At 43.2% G+C, this 22,836-nt stretch overlaps 1 protein-coding gene across 1 annotated transcript in view; it reads left to right on the forward strand.

Moving 5' to 3' along the window:
• Positions 1-22,836, forward strand: part of LOC127571070 (kinesin-like protein KIF28) — a 54,191-nt gene that overhangs the window by 21,896 nt on the left and 9,459 nt on the right. Inside the window, exons 13-19 of the mRNA XM_052017143.1 lie at positions 138-261; positions 1,189-1,336; positions 2,881-2,999; positions 4,446-4,553; positions 9,831-9,976; positions 17,826-17,954; positions 21,043-21,177. Of these exons, the coding sequence (XP_051873103.1) occupies positions 138-261; positions 1,189-1,336; positions 2,881-2,999; positions 4,446-4,553; positions 9,831-9,976; positions 17,826-17,954; positions 21,043-21,177 (909 nt within the window). The remainder of the gene's footprint in view (positions 1-137; positions 262-1,188; positions 1,337-2,880; positions 3,000-4,445; positions 4,554-9,830; positions 9,977-17,825; positions 17,955-21,042; positions 21,178-22,836) is intronic.

A 22,836-nucleotide genomic window follows, 5' to 3' on the forward strand; every position in this document is an offset into this window, starting at 1 on the left:
AGGCTAAAGTATAAGCCTTTGAAGGTACCAGGCATGTGATTGAATGGAAAACTGGGAACTAATCTACCAATATGGTAAATTGCATTAAAATTGGACATTAAAAGTGTGCTGAACTCAGAGTGTGTTTGCCTTCTTAGGATTCTAGACAAGCATGCAGTGATAACCGTTTTTGAGCACAAAGTGATAATTGAGCCTGTAAACCAAGCCAGGGTTAGAGTCAATGGAGGAACCCTTTTCACTAAACATCAGCTGAAACATCTGGTAAGCATACAAACATATGTCTGCTTCTGTGGGGTGCATCATATATGTCTCCATTTGTAATATGTTTGCATATATAAACATATGAATTAACAGCAGGAAAAGGCTGCTCTGTTATTCAATAAAAATCATTGTTGATCTGACTGTAAACTCAACTCCGCATTCCCAGTCTTCTCTGGTAACCTTCACCCTCCTTCTTATCGAGAACGTATCTACCTCTGCATGAAGAACATACAAATACTTTATTTTTGGAGAGAGTTCCAAAGACTCTTAGTCCTCTGCAAGAAAATATTTCAGCTCAGCTCTATCTCAAATTGGCCATTATTTTAAAACAGTGACCCTGTAGTACTAGATTCTCCCACAAAACAAAACATCCTTCCACATTCACACTATCAAGACACCTTCACAACTTCACTATAGAATGAAGTTGAGATGAAGTGTTTCTGGGATGGAATCTGAGCTCAAGGACTTCTGACTTGAAGACAAGAGTGATGGCCACTAAGCCACAGCTAACCAGGTGGCTTGGATACATAGCATGTATAAACTTGGACAATTCAACACCAGGCTAGAAAATTTCACTGATGACTGTGATTGAAAGAATTCTAACTGTTAACTGTAACTTGGTCAATTCAAAGCTCAAGATAAATGGAACTATTATTCATCAACAAACGTCACTATTAATTTTAGTTTAAATCTTCATTGATATTACTTTATGATGTGCCAGATCTTAGAGTTATTGTAAAAAAAAGGTTAAACATGCCCAAGGGTTTAACAGCTAGCAAAGCTGCAGATGGAGTTTTTAATGGATCTTTGAGTTTTCAAATACATTAAATTATGTATCATGTTTGCATTTAAAATCATATTACACAATAAATTGAATGCTTTTTCATTCATATCACAAAAATCTCCACTTTGTTTCTCCTTTGGCAGGACAGAATTATAATTGGATCCAGTTCGTTCTTCCTATATGTGGGCTTTCCACATGAACAAAGTGATAGAGATAAAATACACAAATACAATTATGATTTTTTTACTTCCGAACTGGCGTCTGTTGAAGGATTTGGACAGGTGAAACTAGGTATGATCTATTTTAAGTCTAACAATGAATTAATATCTTCTTTTTCCGTAGAAATGTTTTGCCAGATCTTTGGGTCAGAAGTCAAAATTGTGGTTACGTCTTTACTCTTCGACATTTTGGTGGAAAACATAGAAACAAATAATAACTAGTTATTTACAATCTGCCTGTGTATATTTTTCAATAATCTTGGTTCCTTCTCATTTTCATTATTTTGTGACATAAGATCTCTCAAAATCAATTAGCATCCACTTATCCATGGACTGGGTCTCTGACAGCTGCAGATAAGAGACTGAAATTATGGTCTCTGAGAGAAAGCAGGTGCTGAGGTGCAGATGCCACTCTGAATTCCTGAAAGAGAACAAGTGTCCACATCACAGCTCTGTGGCTACAGGTGATAACACTAGTGATGACTGACACTTGAATCTTCCGACCAGGGAAAATTGCTCTCACACCACTGCTTGGCCCTTTTTCTCAGCAGCTTACTTTTGTCAGATGAATCACGGAACAGACTGGTATCAGCTGTCTGGAAAATTCCGTGGCACATACACTTGACTTCTCAGCTGTAACATATATTCACAGAGGTGAGCAGCTTGTCAGAGCTAGATTAAGAAAAGGAAAAGAAGGTGGGGGGGGGGGGTGTGGGGAGGGGGAGCTATGACTGGGTACAAGGCAACTTCCCAATGATCTTTCCTTTCCCTTGGAGTCTGCCATTAATGAGCAATCATGGAGAGAATGTCACTGCTTTCATTTAGACCTTAGGCAACTTGTGGAAATACTGAGAATGTTGAGAACCTTGTGCAAAAAATGTCATTGTGTGGGAGCCCTACCCATAAATTAGCTGGAATCAACTAAGCCATGCCCCAGGCTTAAATTATTGTCAACTCTCAAGAACTTTGAGCACTGCTAAATGTTCCAAAGATTCAGGAACATTCAAAAGCAATTTAAAATTGTGCATGAAAAATCATTAAAACAATTTTTAAAACTATTAATTCATTTGAGAAAAGGAAATAAAACAGTAAAATTCTTTTAAACAAACACATTTAAATAAATTCAATAAATTAAAAGTAAGTAAAAATCAAACTTACCCTTGTCCTTTCTACCGTTTCCGTTGAAATGAATGGGCTAAGTCTAATTTGATGGAGATTCAATTGCAACATGTTTGAACTCCAGACCTATGAAGAACGGCTGACTTTTGCATTCATGTAAGAGTCCTGATCCTCCTGAAACTTGCAGGGGGAAATTGCTGCAATTTAGTGCAGAGCTGCCATCATTTTCATGGCAAATTGAGGCCTTTCATTTGCAAAGATATATATTTGGTGGTCTGTTGTTAAGTTAACTCAGTATGGGTGGTATAGGGAAAATTGAGTTAAATAAAGAAAAAATGAATGAATGATTTGTTCATAAATGCTTTGTTATTAACACTTGGTTACAAGAATTAGTATAATCTCACCAGGACCCTATTTTCTGCCTTTTTATATTTCATTTAGATACTGAACAATTGCTTTTACCATTGACATTTAATTTGTGTCTTATATTTGTTTTAGGACCAGATGGAAAACAAGAAGAAAATATGGATCCTAACTTGACTCGAATTTTCCATGACTTCATAGCTATCATGCCTATGGTAGCTCAAGTGAACCAAATCAGTGAAGAACTTAACAGGGTATATTTGCTCTTTTCCTTTGAGAAGTCAAAAAAAAGCACCCCTGTGACCACAGTACTGACTTGCTTTTTTTAATTTTGCCTCAACAATGACACCTGCTGTGGAGCCCCATGGAGCTGAAACAAATAATTTTTTTTACTGTATAAAATGGTACAGTACAACTTGTGTATAATGTTATTAAGCATACAACTGTTACTTGTATCAGCATTTATTTTTCTGATCAAGTATCCAAATGCTTTGGTAAAAGTACTTTCAGACATTAAAATGTAATATTGCTGTCTGAGTTAGTGTAATCTATACTATAAAATAGAGACAAGGATATTTGTTCCTCTACAGGTGGTGGTCTGTCTGTGCAATTTAGCTGATAGACTTGCTTCAGTGCTAATAGTCCTGCCTCCTGGGTCAGAAACTTGAGAACTTAAGTTGCACTTCAGACATCTGAGCACATACTCAGGCAGAAATAGTGAGCATTGTACGGCCATTGATGCCATCTTTCAGATTTGTACCTGGAAATTAATTCCTGGTCATTAACATTTGAATGTGGTATTTAAACCTGTCAGTGTGTTGTATGCTGCCTCTAGACTGCATTCCACTAGTTTCAATGAAATGAATATTGGAGGCAGAATATAATGCTAGTATGAAAGCAAAAACTCTGGAAACACGCAGAAGTTCTGGCAGCACTTGTGAAAAGAGAAATGTATCATTTCAGGTTGAAGACCTTCATCAGAACTTCGAAGGAGAGTAAAACCTCTCCTTTCCAGTTCCGATGAGGGGTCTTTGAACTCTAATGTTTTCACAAATGCTGCCTGGCCTGCTGAGGATTTACAGCATTTTCTGGTTTTATCTAATATTTCCAACAGTGCAGTTTTATTTGGTTTTCATACAATGTGAATATATATAATACTTCAGGAAATTCTGACTGGAGATGAATCTCTAGACAAATATTTTGCACTTCATGGGGCAAAATGAGTTTAATATATCTTAAAGCACTACTTGAAGAGCAGGGGGGATTTCCTAGTGACCTGCCCATTAGTATTCTCAAATAAAATAAAACAAAGCCTGGCTCTACTAATGTGTATAGGACCCAACATGGGCAAATTGGCTACTGTATTATGCATTACAACATCACCCACATAACATTGGGAGGCTCTGAGGTTGCAGTAGCTACTAAATAAATGAAGAGATTTCCCATCAGGGGAAAACCAGTTGCCAGAAGGAAGTAAGGTAAGATCATTAGGAAATTCAATCAATGCCACCTTGCTTGGCTGTCGGTTAATTACAGTGAAATTTTATAGAGACATAGAAGCTTCCCAGTTTGCATTCTTGGGACAACAAACGAACAATCTTTGGGATGCTGCGTTGCACCCAGTACATGAAATGTTCAGAGAAATACCAGTTTTTTTTAATGCAGTAGCAAATTAATGGCACATATTTTTCTGTCCATAGGCTGTTATCTTTGAGCTTCAGGTGAAGAATTTGGCATCAACAGATGCCAAGGGAGAAGAGTTAGAAAAAGAAATTTCAATAAAGGTAACAAACAAGATAGACAAACAGGTAAGTCATGTCAGTAGCAATATTGTTATATTCTGTTCATATGGGATTTCCTTTCCATTTACTTACTTGTCACAACCCAGAAGGAGGTTGTGTGGCCCATTAAGTCCTAGCAGCTCCCAGTAGAACAAACACATCAGACCTGTGCCGCCCTCTGCATGTTTCCCTCTTGCCCTGCAACTTATCCTTTCTCACATGCCCGTCAACCATTACAGGGTTAATGGCAGGATTCTTAGCAGTGTGGAGTAACAGAGGGATCCCTCAAAGTTGCTGTGCAAGTTGATAGGGTGGTTAAGGAGGCATATAGTGTGCTGGCCTTCATTAGTCGGGGGATTGAGTTCAAGAGCTGCGAGGTAATGTTAGACCACACTTGGAGTATTGTGTTCAGTTCTGGTCACCTCATTATAGGAAGGATGTGGAAGCTTTAGAGAGGGTGCAGAGGAGATTTACCAGGATGCTGCCTGGATTAGAGAACATGTCTTATGAGGAAAGGTTGAGTGACCTTGGGCTTTTCTCTTTGGAGTGGGATGAGAGGTGACTTAATAGAGCTGTATAAGATTGAAGGGCATAGTGAGAGTGGACAGTCAGCACCTTCTCACCAGGGCGGCAATGGCTAGTACCAGAGGACATCAGTTGAAGGTCAGAGGAGGAAAGTTTAGGGGAAATGTCAGAGGTTGGTTTTTTACACAGAGTGGTGGGTGCCTGGAACGCACTGCCAGGGGTGGTGGTAGAGGCTGATACTACAGGGGAATTTAAAAGACTCTTAGATAGGCAAATGGATCTAAGAAAAATGCAGGGTATGGGATATGTAGGAGGGAAGGGTTAGATTGATCATGGAGTAGGTGTTTATATAGGTCGGCACAACATCGTGGGCCGAAGGACCCGTAGTGTGCTGTAGTGTTCTATGTTCTAACTCCCCTTCGATTCTTTTGCCCATTACCTCTACCAAGAGAGACTTTACAGTCACCGATTAACCTGCCAGCATGTCTTTGGGATGTGGGAATAAACTGGAGCACCCAGTAATGGGGAAAACATGCTAACTCCACACAGACAGCACCCAAGTTGAGGATTGTACTAACTGCTGCACTTATCATGCAGCCCTCAGTTAAGCTAATACAAATTTATTCTCTATTCTACTAATATATTTTCCAGCTGAATGACTTCAGCATTACCAAATAAAGACACTTCTTTTCTAAAAAAGTATCCTTCATGAAATATTGTGTAATAGACTACCTTAAATAATTGGGTATGTTGGTAGAGGATACGGTCTGTGTTTCACACACTTCTAGCCACATACAATATGCAGCAGCTTGAATGGCTAATACCTAATTTTCAGATAAATTAAAGATGGGTAATATTTGCAGTCCTTCCTGCGCTGTGATTAAGTAATTTTTTTAAAAACAGATTTTTGAAAGGACATGATTTTAATAAAAACATTGAATTAATGTTAACTTAAATCATTTAAATTAAAAAAGGACCTCAAAGTCATGGATCATTGACCCTGGGTCGTCTTCTAATTCTAACAAGGGACACTGGTAGGAAAACCTGTCTGTAATCCGTAATATGTAATCTTATGGGATGTGGCACTATCAAGCAAGCTGCTGCACTGCTCAGGAGTGGCTGGCCTGAGTAATGAGGAAAAGTGATTTTGCCAAAATCATCCATATTGTGTATATTTTACATCTCCTTGCTCCTGCTTTCAATAATACTGGTGAATAATTAACTGTGTTGTATTCACCACAGGGATCAATAGGGATTCCATCTATTTAAGACGTGTTGTTTTTTATTTCTCTGGACTGAATTAAATTCATTATCTGGTAGATGAGAACTCTGTCTATTCCATCTGTAAGTAGATAACACATAAGATATAATGACTGAACAGAGAACATAGAAAATAACAGCACAGTACAGGCCCTTCCACCCATAATGTTGTGCCAACCTTTTAGCCTACTCTAAGATTAATCTAACTATTCCCTCCCACATGCCCTTCCATTTTTCTATCATCCATGTGCCTATCTAAGAGGCTCTTAGATGTCCTGAATGTATCTGCCTCTGCCAGCATTCCTGGCAACGTGTTCCACGCACCCACCACTCTCTGTGCAAAAAAACATTTACCTCTGACATCCCCCCGTACCTTCCTCCAATCACCTTAAAATTATGCCCTTTCGTGTTAGCTATTTACACCCTAGGAAAATGTCTCTGGCTGTCCACTCGATCTATGCCTCTTATCATCTTGTACTCCTCTATCAGGTCACTTCTCGTCCTCCTTCGCTCCAAAGAGAAAAGCCCCAGCTCGCTCAACCTATCCTCATAAAACATGCTCTCCAATCCAGGTAGCATCCTGGTAAATCTCCTCTGCATCCTTTCTAAAGATTCCACATCCTTCCTATAATGAGGCAACCAGAACTGAACACAATGTGGTCAGTGTGGTCTCACCAGGGTTTTATAGAGCCGCAACATTACTTCGCGGCTCTTGAACTCAGTCCTCCGACTAATGAAGGCCAACACGCCATACACCTTCTTAACAACCCTATCAACTTGCACAGCAACCTTGAGGGATCTATGGACTTAGACCCCAAGATCCCTCTGTTCCTCCACACTGCTAAGAATCCTGCCATTAACCCTGTATTCTGCCTTCAAATTTGACCTTCCATAGTGAATCACTTCACACTTTGCTGGGTTGAACTCCATCTGCCACTTCTTAGCCCAGCTTTGCATCCTTATCATTGTAACCCTGACAAACTTCTACGCTATCCACAACACCACAAACTTCATGTCATCTGCAAACTTACTAACCCACCCTTCCACTGCCTCATCCAAGTCATTTATAAAAATCACAAAGAGCCGGGATCCCAGAGCAGATCCCTGTGGAACACCACTGGACACTGACCTCTAGGCAGAATACGTTCCATCTACAACCATCCTCTGCCTTCTATGAGCAAGCCAATTCCAAATCCACACACCCAAATTTCCCTGGATCACATGCCTCCTGACCACCTGAATGAGCCTATCATAGGGAACCTTATCAAACACCTTACTAAAGTCCATATACACCACATCCACTGCTCTACCCTCATCAATGTATTTTGTCATATCCTCAAAGAATTCAATCAGGCTCATGATGCATGACTTGCCCTTCACAATGCCATGCCGACTATCCCTAATCAGACTATGCTTCTCCAAATGCTCATAAATCCTGTCCCTAAGAATCTTTTCCAATAATTTGCCCACCACTGAAGTAAGACTCACTGGTCTATAATTCCCAGGGTTGTCCCTACTCCCTTTCTTGAACAAAGGAATAACATTTGCCACCCTCCAGTCATCTGGTACTACTCCTGTGGCCAGTGAGGATGCAAAGATCATCGCTGAGGGCTCAGAAATCTCTTCCCTTGCTTCCGGTAGTATCCTGGGATATGTCCCTTCTGACCCTGAGGACTTATGTATCCTAATGTATTTCAAAAGTTCCAGCACATTCTCCTTCTTCACTCTATTCATCCTTCTGTTCTTCACATACGAGTAGAACACCTTGGGGTTTTCTTTAATCCTACTTGCCAAGGCTTTCTCATGCCCCCTTCTAGCTCTCCTAAGTCCATTCTTAAGCTCCTTCCTAGCTACCTTGTAATTCTCTAGAGCCCTGTCTGATCCTTGCTTCCTGAACCTTAAGTAAACTTCTTTCTTCCTCTTCACTAGATAGTCCACATCTCTTGTTAACCATGGTTCGTTTACTCTACCATACTTTTCTTGCCTCAATGGGACAAACCTATCCAGAACCCCCTGCAAGTGATCTCTAAACAACCTCCATATTTCCATTGTGTATTTCCCCGAGTACATCTGCTCCCAATTTACACTCCCAAGTTCCTGCCTAATAGCATCATAATTCCCCCTCCCCCAATTGTACTTTCCCATACCATCTGCTCCTATCACACTCCGAGGCAAGGGTAAAATTCAGGGAGATGTGGTCACTGTCTCTGAAATGCTCATCCACCAAGAGATCTGACACATGACCAAGTTCATTGCCTAGTACCAGATCCAGAATAGCCTCTCCTCTAGTCAGCCTGTCTACATATTGTGTCAGGAATCCTTACTGGACACACCTAACAAATTCCGCCCCATCCAAACCTTTTGCACTAAGGAGTTGCCAATCAATATTAGGGAAATTGAAATCACCCACGACAACAACCCTGTTATTTTTGCACCTTTCCAAAATCTGCCTCCGATCTGTTCTTCAGCGTCTCTGTTGCTATTGGAGGGGGTGTATAGAGTACTCCCAATAGAGTGATTGCCACGCGAAGTTTGTCTCTTGATGAAGAACAAACATAACAGGTCAGGCAGTATCTGTGGGTTGAGAAATGGATTTTAACATTTCAGATCCATAATCTTTTCATCCGAATCAGAACCTTAGTATTTCCAATATTTTCTGTTTTACTTTTAAGGTTTCCTGCTATTTTGTTTTGCATTTCCATACTTTTGTTCTTCATTCCCTTTGCAATAAAGAGAAACATTGAATTTGCCTTTATAATTACTGCTGTAACTATCTGCAAACTTTCTGTGCATCATGTACAAGGACACTCAGAACCCTCTGTATTGTAGCATTCTGCATTCTTTCTTCATTAAAGGATATTCTTGGTTTTGTTTTTGTTGTTTCCACCAAGGTGAATAATCTCAGAATTCCCAACATTATATTCCATTTTACCTACAGAGCAACTTGCCTAAAAGCCTTTGCATTTTCTTTCTGTTCATTTCATAACTTGCTTTCCTATTCATGTTTGCCTCATCAGAAAATATGTCTATGTTACAAATGCTAGTTAAAAAGTTCACGTCACTCATTCATTGAACTTTCCTCCATCCTTGCACCAATGCATCTTGCCTTTGCAGCCCAGCACTTCTGAGGCTGGGTCAGGAGTTTGCCATGTATGGATTAGGGGCATGATCTCACACTCTTACCAGGTAGTGCTTACGTGTGTGAATTTGGATACTGATTGAGATACTGGATTTACTATCCAGAAATTGTAATGTCACATTCCTCAATACAAAATCAATGAATTTGATCATTTGTGGCTGACATAGAAAATCATGACATCTCAGTGCTGCTGATTCATTAATGTCCTTCAGAGAAGGGGACTTGATACTTGGATTTGAACCTACTTGGTTTCCTGGACTTGTACCAGCTTGTTCATCTTTCACATGCTGGACTTGATCAACCCGACAACTTGTCTAGGCAATTTATTTGTGTATTGAGAGCAAGCGACTGTAAAACAATGGCTTTTGGTTTATTTCAAGGTTGCCATATGGACACAAGACAAGTTCACTGATCGAAAGCTTCTAATTGAAGACATTTACCAGGATTTTCTAGAAAATGGAACAGTGCATAACAAGATGAAACAAGATCCATTTTGGGATCCTGTTGAGACCTTGCATCTTGGGAGGTGAAATTCAAAGATTATTTACTGTGGAGTGTTTTTATTAACTTTATTATTGATTATTGCCCATGTACCATTTTGAGGTGATTTTTATTTTGCCTCAAAGCAATATTGGCTTATTTTGTACTATGATGTTGCTATAATGTAAGGCTCAAAAGAACCTAACATTATAAGATATATGTAGAATATCTATGCTGTTACTTGGAATGTATTTTTCAGAAGGCCAACAACAACTTGCACTTATGCAGATTTTAATGTAGACTTCCCCAAAAGGAAAGGGTCACAGAGGTTTAGGGAGGAGGTTTCAAAGTGTAGTGCCTAGGTAGTTAATGGCTCAGCTGCCAATGGTAAAGCAACTTGAAATTGGGGAATTGCATCATCTTGGAAGTGGGTTTCTTTGTGCACCAGGTAATGAATAAATGGTGACATTTGAGAGATGTATGAAACTTCAGTGCCCAAGTGGTCTTCATTTAGAGTCATGGAGTCAGACAGCACAGAAACAGGCCCTTCGGCTCAATTCGTCCATGCTGACCAAGGTGCCTAACTGAGCTATTCCCATTTACCTGCGTTTGGCCCATATCCCTCATAACCTTGTCTATCCATGTACCTGTCTCAATGTCTCTTAAAGGTTGTAACTATGCTCACCCCTATTTAAATAGCTAATTGAGGGTAAAAACATTTGCCAGAGCTCTCACATCAAGAGGATGGCTTCTCCTTGAAGGTGGTAGTTTGATTGGCAACTCTACAATCAATTCTCAGCACATGGAGCAAGGATAAGGGTCAGAGGTCAGCTTTATCTGTACATCTCTCCAAAGGCAAATTGGTCTGGAAAAGTGAGTGCAGGGAAATCTAAAGTTGGTACCAGTTATAGTAGAATAGCTAACTTTTAAGTTTTTACCCAAAATGGCAAGATGTGGTGCACAGTCCCTTGTTTTGATATTATGTAAAATTTGAGAAATGGATCCGTTTTATTGAAAGATACCATTGTAGCGGTTGCTACCGCGGAATAAAACAAGACTCACTCGGAGGATTGCCAAACAGAACTGGTTTATTTTCCCGCCTTGCGCGAGCCCTTTAAGGGAGAAAACTCCCGCCCAAAAAAACCGGCAATGACGTAAGTCCTACGTCATCAGGACTTTCCTGCGCGCGGGTTCTCCCCGTCGCTCGGAAAGACGAGACCCGCCGCCATCTTGGGCCTCGTTGCTCCGACACCGCGCGACCCGACTGCCGAGCCGGTTCGCCCGACTAGACGGTGAGTCGCCACACAACCCCCCCCAGAACTGGCGAGACAGTCCCCAAGGTCCGTGGGCTGTGCCAGCTGCCGCTTAGGGGGGGCGGCCTCTGCGTCGCGGCGTGGCAACCTCGACAGGCTGTTGCAGATCCAAATGGGCCGGTTTGAGGCGGTCCGCCGTGAAAACCTGTTCCCTGCCTCCAATGTCCAAAATAAAAGTGGATCCGTTATTCCGTATGACTCGGAACGGTCCCTCATATGGTCGTTGCAATGGGGCCCGAGGTGTGCCCCTGCGAACGAAAACAAACTTACAGTCCCGTAGTTCCTTGGGCTGGCAGGATGGGGCTTGACCGTGCCATGAGGTGGGAATCGGGGCCAAGGCGCCAAGCTTCTCGCGCAGTCTTTGTAGGACTGCTGGGGGTTGTTCCCCTTGGTCCCGAAGGGCAGGTATGAAATCCCCGGGGACAACTAGTGGCGCCCCGTGTACAAGCTCAGCTGACGAAGTGCGGAGGTCTTCTTTGGGGGCAGTGCGTATGCCGAGCAGGACCCAAGGCAGCTCGTCAACCCAGTTAGGACCCTTCAGGCGGGCCATCAAGGCCGATTTTAGATGGCGGTGAAAACGTTCCACCAACCCGTTTGATTGAGGATGGTAGGCCGTGGTGGTGTGCAGCTGCGTCCCTAGCAGGTTCGCTAATGCAGCCCAGAGACTGGAAGTGAATTGGGTGCCTCTGTCTGAAGTGATGTGGGCCGGAACGCCAAAACGTGAGACCCAAGTTGTGAGCAGCGCTCGGGCGCAGGAATCAGTTGTGATGTCAGTCAGGGGGGTTGCCTCAGGCCACCTCGTGAACCGGTCCACGATAGTAAGGAGGTACCGGGCTCCTCTTGAAACCGGCAGAGGGCCCACGAGGTCGACGTGTATGTGGTCGAATCTCCTACGGGTAGGCTCGAACTGCTGTGGTGGGACCTTGGTGTGTCGCTGGATTTTTGACGTCTGGCAGTGCGGACAAGTCCTGGCCCACTCACTGACCTGTTTGCGCAGGCCATGCCAGACAAACCTGCTGGCGACCAGTCGGACAGTAGATCTGATGGACGGGTGCGCCAACCCATGTACCGAGTCAAAAACGCGTCTCCGCCAGGCTGCAGGGACTATAGGGCGGGGCTGACCAGTCGCAACGTCACAAAGTAGGGTCCGCTGACCTGGACCAACCAAGAAATCTCGGAGCTGTAGACCCGAGACTGCAGTTCTGTAGCTGGGCAGTTCGTCGTCGGCTTGCTGTGCGTCAGCCAGGGCCGTGTAGTCGACACCCAAGGATAGGTTGTGGATGGTTGGTCTGGAAAGTGCATCAGCAACAACATTATCCTTTCCGGAGACATGTTGGATGTCAGTTGTGAACTCGGAAATGTAGGATAATTGTCTCTGCTGACGAGCTGACCAGGGATCGGAGACTTTGGAGAAGGCAAAGGACAGAGGCTTATGATCGGTGAAAGCGGTGAAAGGCCTGCCTTCTAGAAAGTATCGGAAATGCCGGACCGCCAGATACAGCGCTAGAAGTTCCCGATCAAAAGCGCTGTACTTCAGTTCGGGCGGTCTAAGGTGTTTGCTGAAAAATGCCAAGGGTTGCCAGCGGCCTTCGAGTAGCTGTTCCAGTACCCCACCCACCGCGGTGTTGGACGCGTCTACCGTGAGGGCAGTCGGGACATCAGTCCTGGGGTGTACCAGCATCGTGGCGTCTGCCAGGGCGTCTTTGGCCTTAACGAAAGCAGCCGCAGCCTCGTCAGTCCAGATGATGTCCTTGCCCTTACCAGCCAGCAGCGAGAACAGAGGGCGCATGATACGGGCTGCTGCAGGGATGAAACGATGGTAAAAGTTGACCATCCCAAGGAATTCCTGTAGGCCTTTGACTGTGTCGGGGCGGGCAAAATGGCGGATAGCATCCACCTTGGCGGGTAGGGATGTTGCCCCGTCGCTGGTGATTTTGTGGCCGAGGAAATCGATAGAGTCAAGTCCGAATTGGCACTTGGACGGGTTAATCGTGAGGCCGAAATCGCGGAGGCGGGAATACAGCTGGCGGAGGTGGGAAAGGTGTTCCTGGCGGTTACGGCTGGCGATCAGTATGTCGTCCAAGTAAATGAACACGAAGTCCAGGTCTCAGCCTACCGTGTCCATCAGCCGCTGGAAGGTCTGCGCGGCGTTCTTAAGGCCGAACGGCATCCGAAGGAATTCGAACAGGCCGAATGGGGTGATAATCGCAGTTTTGGGGACGTCATCCGGATGGACCGGGATTTGGTGGTATCCCCTAACGAGGTCCACTTTGGAAAAGATGCCGGGCCCCGTGTAAGTTTGCTGCGAAGTCCTGGATGTGAGGGATGGGATAGCGGTCCGGGGTGGTGGTGTCATTCAGCCTGCGGTAGTCGCCGCAGGGCCTCCACCCTCCGGTGGCTTTGGGGACCATGTGCAGGGGGGAGGCCCAGGGGCTGTCTGACCTGCGAACAATCCCCAGCTCCTCCATGTGACGGAACTCTTCCTTTGCCAGGCGGAGCTTGTCTGGAGGTAATCGCCGTGCTCGGGCATGAAGGGGTGGCCCTGTGGTAATGATGTGGTGTCGTACCCCATGTGTGGGCCTAGAATTTGTAAACGAAGGTGCCAAAATCGATGGGAATTCGGCTAGGAGCTTGGCGAAATCGTCGCCAGAAAGGGAAATGGAGTCCAGGCGCAGGGCTGGTGGGCTGATTTCTCCCAGGGGATAGGTCTGGAGAGTGCTAGAGTGAACTAACCGCTTCCTTCGCAGGTCGACTAACAGGTTGTGGGCCCGAAGGAAATCGGCTCCTAGGAGTGGTCGGGCGACGGTGGCAAGGGTAAAGGTCCAGGTAAAACGGCTGCCGCCAAAGTGTAATTGAAGGGTACGGGTGCCGAAAGACCGTATCGTTGTACCGTTGGCGGCATTGAGTAGAGGACCTGGTGGCCTGTCACGAGTGTCGCGGCCTGTCGGGGGCAAAATACTGACCTCCGCTCCAGTATCAACGAGGAAACGCCGTCCAGATTTCTTGTCCTGAATGAAGAGGAGGCTCTGTCGGCGGCCAGCCGCCGTAGCCATCAGCGGCGGCTGGCCCTGGCATTTCCCTGAAACTTGCAGGGTGGGCGGCATCGACGGGCCTCCGCACCCCACCTCTGATGGTAGAAGCACAGCTGGTCACCTGTGTCGTCGTCTGCGTTCCTGGGGCGTGGCTGCTCGGTTGCTGGGGCCGGGCGAGGCGGGCGTTGGGCTCGCGGCCTGATGATTTGACTGACGGACGAACCGCTCTTGCGCTTGGCCCTCCACAGGACATCTGCCCGGGCGGCCACCTCACGGGGGTTGCTGAAGTCGGCGTCAGCTAACAACAAGTGGATGTCATCGGGGAGCTGTTCGAGGAAGGCCTGTTCGAACATCAGGCATGGCTTGTGACCCTCGGCCAATGCCAGCATCTCATTCATTAGGGCGGATGGGGATCTGTCCCCCAGGCCATCCAGATGAAGCAGGCGGGCGGCGCACTCACGACGGGAGAGGCCGAAGGTCCGGATCAAAAGGTCTTTGAAAGCCGGGTACTTATCTTCCTCCGGAGGCGACTGGATGAAGTCTCCAACCTGGGCGGCTGTCTCCTGGTCCAGAGAGCTAACCACATGGTAGTACTTCGTGGAGTCGGAGGTGATCTGCCGAAGGTGGAATTGCGCTTCGGCCTGGTCAAACCAGACGCTGGGCCGAAGTGTCCAAAAGGTGGGCAGCTTGAGGGCCACTGCGTTGGCTGCTGCGCTGTCGTCCATTTCGCGGGTCCAAAAGCCGTTTGGACCGTCGGGGTCACCAATGTAGCGGTTGCTACCGCGGAATAAAACAAGACTCACTCGGAGGATTGCCAAACAGAACTGATTTATTTTCCCGCCTTGCGCGGGCCCTTTAAGGGAGAAAACTCCCGCCCAAAAAAACCGGCAATGACGTAAGTCCTACGTCATCAGGACTTTCCCACGCGCGGGTTCTCCCCGTCGCTCGGAAAGACGAGGCCCGCCGCCATCTTGGGCCTTGTCGCTCCGACACCGCGCGACCCGACTGCCAAGCCGGTTCGCCCGACTAGACGGTGAGTTGCCACACCATCCTATTTTTTTTTATATTTCACAAAAAATAGATTGGTTTACTGATTTCACAATCAGCATTACCATATCTCTTTATAATCTATGGCTAAGAAATTAAATTTCATCCTTGTTGTGCTGCACTAACCCAGGTAATCCTGCATTGGGAGCTGTTTGAAAAACCAGTGCTGCCGTGCCTTTGCCACTGATCACTGAGAATAAGGTACCATCCCCTCGACAGCCACAGAACAGCTGCATAAAGGCTGCTGTGGAGATGAGAGAAAGCACAGGAGACTGGGGACATCATGACTTTGTGTCTCTGGGCATCCCCCACACAATGGTCTGCCAGACTGTCCTGTGTGTGAGTGGCCTCATTCCGCTGTGAGTGAGGCAGGGGCTGATCAAGGAAAAGATGATGGCAGCCTATGGATTAGATGTGATTTGAATGAAAAAGCTGTGAACGACGAAGGGAGCACCACTGATGCAGGTTCCATTATCCTGACCATTGATAACTCAGGTAGGCAGATGCTGTGAACAAGACACTGATGTGGCAGTGAGGGCTCATTAATCGTTGCTTCATTGCTGATCCCTGGCTCCTGGCTTTTTTTTTGTGAGTGATCAGCAAAGGTCATGAGTCCCGCCTCACACCTGAAAGCTCCAATTTGCATTGATAAGGGAGAAAATATGGTGTGCAACTCGTGACATAATTCAATACATGACTGATGCCAGGGAAATATCAGCCACACTAGGGTGAATTATGCATGGAAGAGCCAGGCCAATTTCCCAATGGGTGCAATCTTTCTTAAAGTGGACTGCCTGTGCTATCTAACCCAGGTAATATCACTCCTGTAATTTCACTTGAAAAATGGGAGCAAATGGATACAGTTTCCAGGCTTATTGCACACATAATTTACATGACATCATAGAATTTGGAACAGACAACAAGCTGCCTTACTATTACAATCTCAAGATCATCCATTTGATTAACGGAGGCAAAAGATAATCTAGAGCTAATGGAAAATGTATGAGATTGAATTGCAAAGCACTCCAAAGCTGACTGAGGGAACATAATGATTAACCTGTGCTTAGCCAATCTAATATAGGTAATGCATCGCATCTATAGTCCCTGCTTGTTTCAGTGACTGTGGCACACAGCCAGTCCTAACTGCACTGCTCACTGGTGCATTGCACTAGCATGGGGGACCAACTTCAGTGATAAAGGGGAGATCCATTGTTGCTGTTAACAAGTATTCTGGGAGACATTTGATAATTGCATAAGAGAGAGTGTGTTCTCTAGTTTTCCTGCACTGCAGTTGATACCATGACACAGGATGTGGGAAGGAGGGAAGATGTCCTCCTTCTGCATTGAACTAAGAGGCCTTCAGAGATACACAAGGCAAGTAGGAAGGGATAAGTTTTCTTTGTGACACATGCAGAAGTTAGTACTGCAGCGGGAGCTCAAATTTCCGCTGAAACAACTTCAGATGCCTGTTTTTAAAGATGTTTACAGGGTGTCACAGCACTGCATCAATAGGGCTGCTGAGACACCACCATGGATGAATGACAGTGGTTCCATGAAACACAAATCTGTTGTCACCATTCGTAAACAGATATCCTGAATAAACTATGGCCATTTCACCAGGGCTCTTGTTCCAGCAGGTCAGTCACTTTGGATTGCTGGCAACCATGCCAAAATGTGCAGGATTGCCTAGGCCTAGAGTGTGGGTTTGGAACAAGGGTTGGCTGCCAGGGTTTAGTGGGAGTGTGTGTGTGATTGGTTGGGAGAGAGATTTGTAGTTGAAATGGGCAGGGGACAGAAATGGCAGATTGTTTGCTGATGCTTACTACCACTGGGGAATTGGGGTGGGGAAGGGAAATGCAGGTAGGTAATTTATTTAAAGGGAGCATACCTTGGGTTCACAACACCCGCCCAAGATCTGCTCAGCAGAAAAACAAACAGAGAATGCTGATAACATCCAGCGGCTCTGACAGCATCTGTGGAAAGAGAGAGTTAACGTTTCAGATTGAAAAATCTTCATCAGAACCCTCGTCTCAGACCTGAAATGTTAACTTTGTTTCTCTTTCCACAGATGCTGCCTAACCTGCTGGGTGTTTGCACCATTTACTGCTTTTGTATCCGATTTCCAGCGTATGTAGTAATTTTTTATTTTCATCTGGTCATGCAGGACCACTTTAAGTAAGGATGAAACAGGCTTCACTGACGCAGTGAGGGCCTGCTTTTCAATGAATGACCTGAGTACAGTGCAGCACATGTCTGTAATTCTCCCTGTATTAGCTAGGCAAACAAGTAGATGATCTAGAGGAAAAATTGTGGACTTTGTCATCTAAATAGCAAACCCTTGAGTTTGAATCACTTTTTACTCTTGCATAGTGATTGAATCCAGAAATGCATAAAAATGTGAGGCATTCAGATTTTAGGTGTTTGTGTTTAAAGATGGCAAAGCAGTTCATCAGTAAAATGGCTAATTGTGCCATTTTCTTACCAAGTGTAATTTTTTTTGCAGTGCCCATGTGTGGTTGGAGACATTGGCATATTGCATAGCCTATGAAGACCAGGTGGATGTCAATAACCATCATGGAAAAGAAGAAGCAGTTGTACAGGTTAGACTGCTTCCCTGCACGCCAAGAGGAGAGTAAGTTCAAAACTAGACTTCAAAATGCTAACATTATTAGCGTGAGTTAAGTAAGTAATATTTTCAGTTTTTAAAAAAAGTTACTGAAATTCTAAAAGTAGCTTGGATGAGACTTTACAAAAACCAAGAAATGATAGAAACACTCAGCAGGTCTGTCAGGATCTGTGGAGAGAGAAACAGTTAACATTTCAGGTTAATGACCTTCAACAGGATGTTATCTGCTGTTATCCCTTTGGAGGGAATGACATAGTTAGTGGGTTGAGGGGGAGAGCAAAATTATAAGTATGAGTAGTTTTTATTCAGTGTTTATAATTAGAGTGGATTTTGCAAGTAGCTTAGAAATGAAAGAAAAACCTCTAAAATGGTTGGGAACATTTGAGCTAAGTGGTTACGTAACTTTGGCTGTGTTCTTCCAATAACACCAGGGCTGGTATATACACCAAATCATTCTGTTTACATAGCACCTTTAATGTAGCAAGAGCCTGAGACTTGGCCACCTGAAGTCATAAGGGGCTCAAAAGTAGAATAGTCCAGATTTCTTGGATTGATATGGAGCTGGAGGAAGTTATAGAGACGGGGAGAAAGAGACCATAAAGAGATTTGAAAACAAGGAAGAGAGTTTTAAAATCAAGACATGCAGCTCAGTAAGCACTGATTAATAATGAAAAGAAAGCAAAACACGTTGGAGATCTGAAATAAAACAGAAAATGCTGGAAATACACAGCAGGTCAGATAGCATCTGCGAAGAAAAAAAGTCAAAGTTTATGATTCGGCTCGATGTCCTTTAAAGGTCGTTGATTGAAATCTTAATTTTTCCTCACTCCACAGGTGGTGACTAACCAGCTGAGTCCAGCATTTTCTGTTTTTATTAATAATGAAGAAGCCTTATGACACAGGTAGCAGTGTTCAGGATGACTTCAAGTTAATGGATACCTGGGGAAAATAGAGATTTGATCTATTGGAGGGAAAAATCATAATTTTAAACATTCAATTGTGAGATGGTAACTTTCACTGGAATGACAGGACTAAAATGTATTCTGTGCTGCAGGGATAAAATGGATACATGTTTATGTTGCATTGTAAGTCATTGGGCATGAGCCTCTTCCCCTCTAATTAGACCATCAGACACAAGTCTTCCTTTTCACCTCCTTCATTGGACAACCTTGTATCTGCACCTTTCAGTGCAAAAAATATGTGCATATAAAAAGGTTTGAGCTTGAATTTATTTGCATGAAGACAACGCACAGTTGCTTAACAGATAATGAAAGCTAAAACAATCACTTTTCAAGTCATTGGTACCTGATACTAGCCATGTTAAAAGACAGAATAGAATTGTGCACATAACAAATTATGTTATGTCCCTTCAAGTATCTACTACCAAATTAGTTTCTAAAAAGCTGGATCATCTGAACTAAAGCCACATACAATCGGTCTGAATTTTGTCAAGCTCTGACTTGTTTTCCCAATAATCATAAGAGCCTGAATTTGGTCTGGTCCTGACAGCCCTTTTCAAAATTAGCTGGAGAATAGGATTGGCTAAGATCAATATTAATACATATGTTTATTACTGTAACTGTGTCAGGCATGATGGATAACATGGTCATGCTACCAAGGCAGTAAAATTGTACTCCCTGTAAAATAACCAATCACTTGATGAAAACCTGTAGCCATTAAAGTTTTCACAAATGTGCACAAGCACTGTATTATAACTGGGAGATTAATTTTACTTTTGAACTTACCTGCTTGATCTCATGCTCTTATGCTTACTTTCAGTAATTGTGTTTTGATATTGAACTATGAAATAATTCATCAAAAATGACTTGAGAATTTAATTTAGTTATTTCTATTCAATAATATGCTATAAATTTGCTCTGATAGACTGTATTGAGGATAATGAGTAGCCCTCAGTAACCTAATAAAGTGAAGCTTTGGCAGTGTGTATTTGTTACCTTGGCTCTGAAATGAGATTAGTGATTAAAATGAACCAAAAACCTACTTGTTATTTGATACAGGTGATAAATGATACCAGGGCCCATTGGTACCAGCAGGACCTGAGCACACAGTGTTCAGGCTGCCTGTATGCAAGGCTACAGAAGCATCAGAGGTTTGCATAATTTACCCAGACTACTGTCCCAGGTTTCTCCAGCATTCTCAGTTTCATTTCAGATTTCTGACATCTGCGGTGCTTAGCTGATCCAGTTTGTTTCTCGCAATTCCAAAACCTTATCTTTCTCTTTTTCCCTTTTCTCCTGTTTTTGTTCCCTACTATTTACTTCATCTTCAGGCATTCTCTCTCAGCCAGCACACCACCATTTATGTCATTCAATTTCTTTTGGTCTCCATCCTATCACAAACATTCACTTTGTTCTCTGCACCCATCTCCATTCTGTGCAAATTAAAACGTGTTTCTCAGTTCTGATGATAGGCCATTGACCTGAAATGTTAACTGTTTCTCTCTGTTAATGCTGCCTGACCTGCTGATAATTTCTAGCATTTTCTATTTTTACTTTACCCAGCCTTGTGTCTTGGCAAGGACATAGGTCAGCAGCAAAATTAGAGACTATTGAATACAATGAGTAATATGAAGAGAGTCATTACACAAGAGTTACAGGTGAAAGAAACCAATACAAGGCATCAAGAAATGTAATAATAAATTTAGTGGGGGAATGCTAAGAGGAGTAGAGCATAAAGGACAGCATAGACGTGTTGGGCCGCAGGCTTATATCACTGTAAATTGTATGTAGTTCCTTATATTCTATTGCTGAATCTCTTTTTGTTGTATTAGTCTCTCACAATTTGGAACACTTTTTATTTTGGGTGTAAAATTGACATTTGTACTTGGAAATATTCATCCCTACATTAAATGTAAATTCCCTTGAATTTTCTTTAAGGATATAGTCTTCATTAAAATTCTCCTACAGCCAAGATTTTAATGCAGAATTTGTAACAGAAACACATGGATAGGAACAAAACCCTTGCTAGTCACCCTATTCATTTCTTTTGGAGGCACTTGAAAAGTGAGCACTTGGGAGAAGCTGACTTTTCAGAAGAAAATGCAACTAATTTGATGTGTATGCTTTATGCTTAGTCCGCTGGGAGAGGAATCTGTCGTCGTCAATCCGGATAATCTGCTGGGAAAGCGCATGGACTTTCAAATGGAGATTAGTTTGTGTTTAGGAGTGAAATGGATCCGAGAAAACAGCAACAGAGGAGTTCAAATAGGGTGAGAAATCCCAGTTTTCATCTACATACACAAAGGGTGCATGAGGGGATCAAACACCTGAGGTTTCAATCCAATTAATAGCTGAAAATGTTTCCTCTTTGTAAGTTTTCCCTTGGTTTCTTGAAAACAGTAATAAAATTATAAAAATCTGACAGGATGTTCCCACTTTTATGAAACCCAGTCATTGTTTCCATCTGTTTCTGTGTAAAAAAAAGATTAAAATCTGCACATGAATAGACATAGTAAGCACCAAATAGAATGACTACAATCACCTGGGTTAATGAATACCACAGATAGCTTAATTATCCTTTATATTTTCAATGACTTTGTTAGTTTTATCCCCTTACAGTTTACTACTTGTGTTATTTACAAGTAGCAATGTACAAGACGTGATCAGATCATAACTACATGCATTTTAATTTTAAATCTAAAATTTGCTGGATTATTTCTATGCTTTATCATTTTAGTTAATGTTTTGTTTGACGTCTTTCAATTGGTTAAGTCAAAGTATTTCCACTTTGGACACCATTTTCTTGACTTTTGAGTTTACTGATACAACAATGGCAATCTAATTTTAAAAACCTCCCCAAATCTCATGGTAGAATTGGTTACCAGGTAGTAGTTGAAGGAATTCTGATGGATCACTTACTTTTGTTTTTTGTACACCAGAGAACACAAAACAGGTACATGTAGTATACTAAGTGTAAATGTTACCATTTTAAGAACTTGTGCACCACATCATAGAATTTATCTAATTAGTGTCTAAATGGAGAGAGATTGAAGCTCTGAGGGATCTAGTGAATGAATCACAAAATGTTCGCAGGCAGCTTCAAAAGGTAGTAAAGAAGGTAAATGGCATGTTGGCTTTTATTTCAAAGGGATTGGAGTTTAATAGGTAGGTTTTGTTACAGTTGTATGGGATGTTGGTGAGACCACACCTGGAATACTGTGCACAGTTTTGGTCCCCTTACCTAAAAAAGGATTGGAGGTATTTCAAAGATTCACCAGGCTAATTGCTGGGATAAGAGGGTTGTCCTCTCAAGAGAGGTTAGAGAGTTTGGATCTGTATTCCTTGGAATTTAGAAGAATGAGGAGTGATATTATTGAGACACACAGGATCTTAAGGGGGCTTGACAGGGTAGATGTTGAGATGTTTTCACTAGTGGGAGAGTCACAAACCGTGGAAATGGCACAAAATAAGGGGCTTGTCATTTAAAACTGAGGCTTGAGTATGGTGAATCTCTGGAATTCTCTGTGTCCGAGAGTGCTGGATATGTTTAAGGTGGAAATAGATAAATATTTGAAAGATTGAGAAATTTGAGAGTTGTGGGGAACTGGCACAGAAGAGGAGTTGAGGCCAGCACAAATCAGCCATGATCATATTGAATGGTGCGGCAGGCTTGAGGAGCTTGTGGCCTACTCCTACTTCTATTTTCTTATGTTCTTGTTTTGATACGTTGTTGTATAACATGATAGAACTTTTGGTACATTGTTTTATGGTCTTTGATACATGATCACCACATTCAATAGAGGGGGTTCTGTTGACAGGTTCCCTCTGTCAGTTGTCTTTGTAAGCAGCAAAACCAAAGAACCTGCAGATATTACATTTGCAACAGGCTTGAGATGTTGTTGTTGCTTGAGAGTGAAACAGGACACTGG

The sequence above is a fragment of the Pristis pectinata genome, chromosome 1 (assembly GCF_009764475.1).
Source record: "Pristis pectinata isolate sPriPec2 chromosome 1, sPriPec2.1.pri, whole genome shotgun sequence".
Taxonomy (NCBI): Eukaryota; Metazoa; Chordata; class Chondrichthyes; order Rhinopristiformes; family Pristidae; genus Pristis; species Pristis pectinata.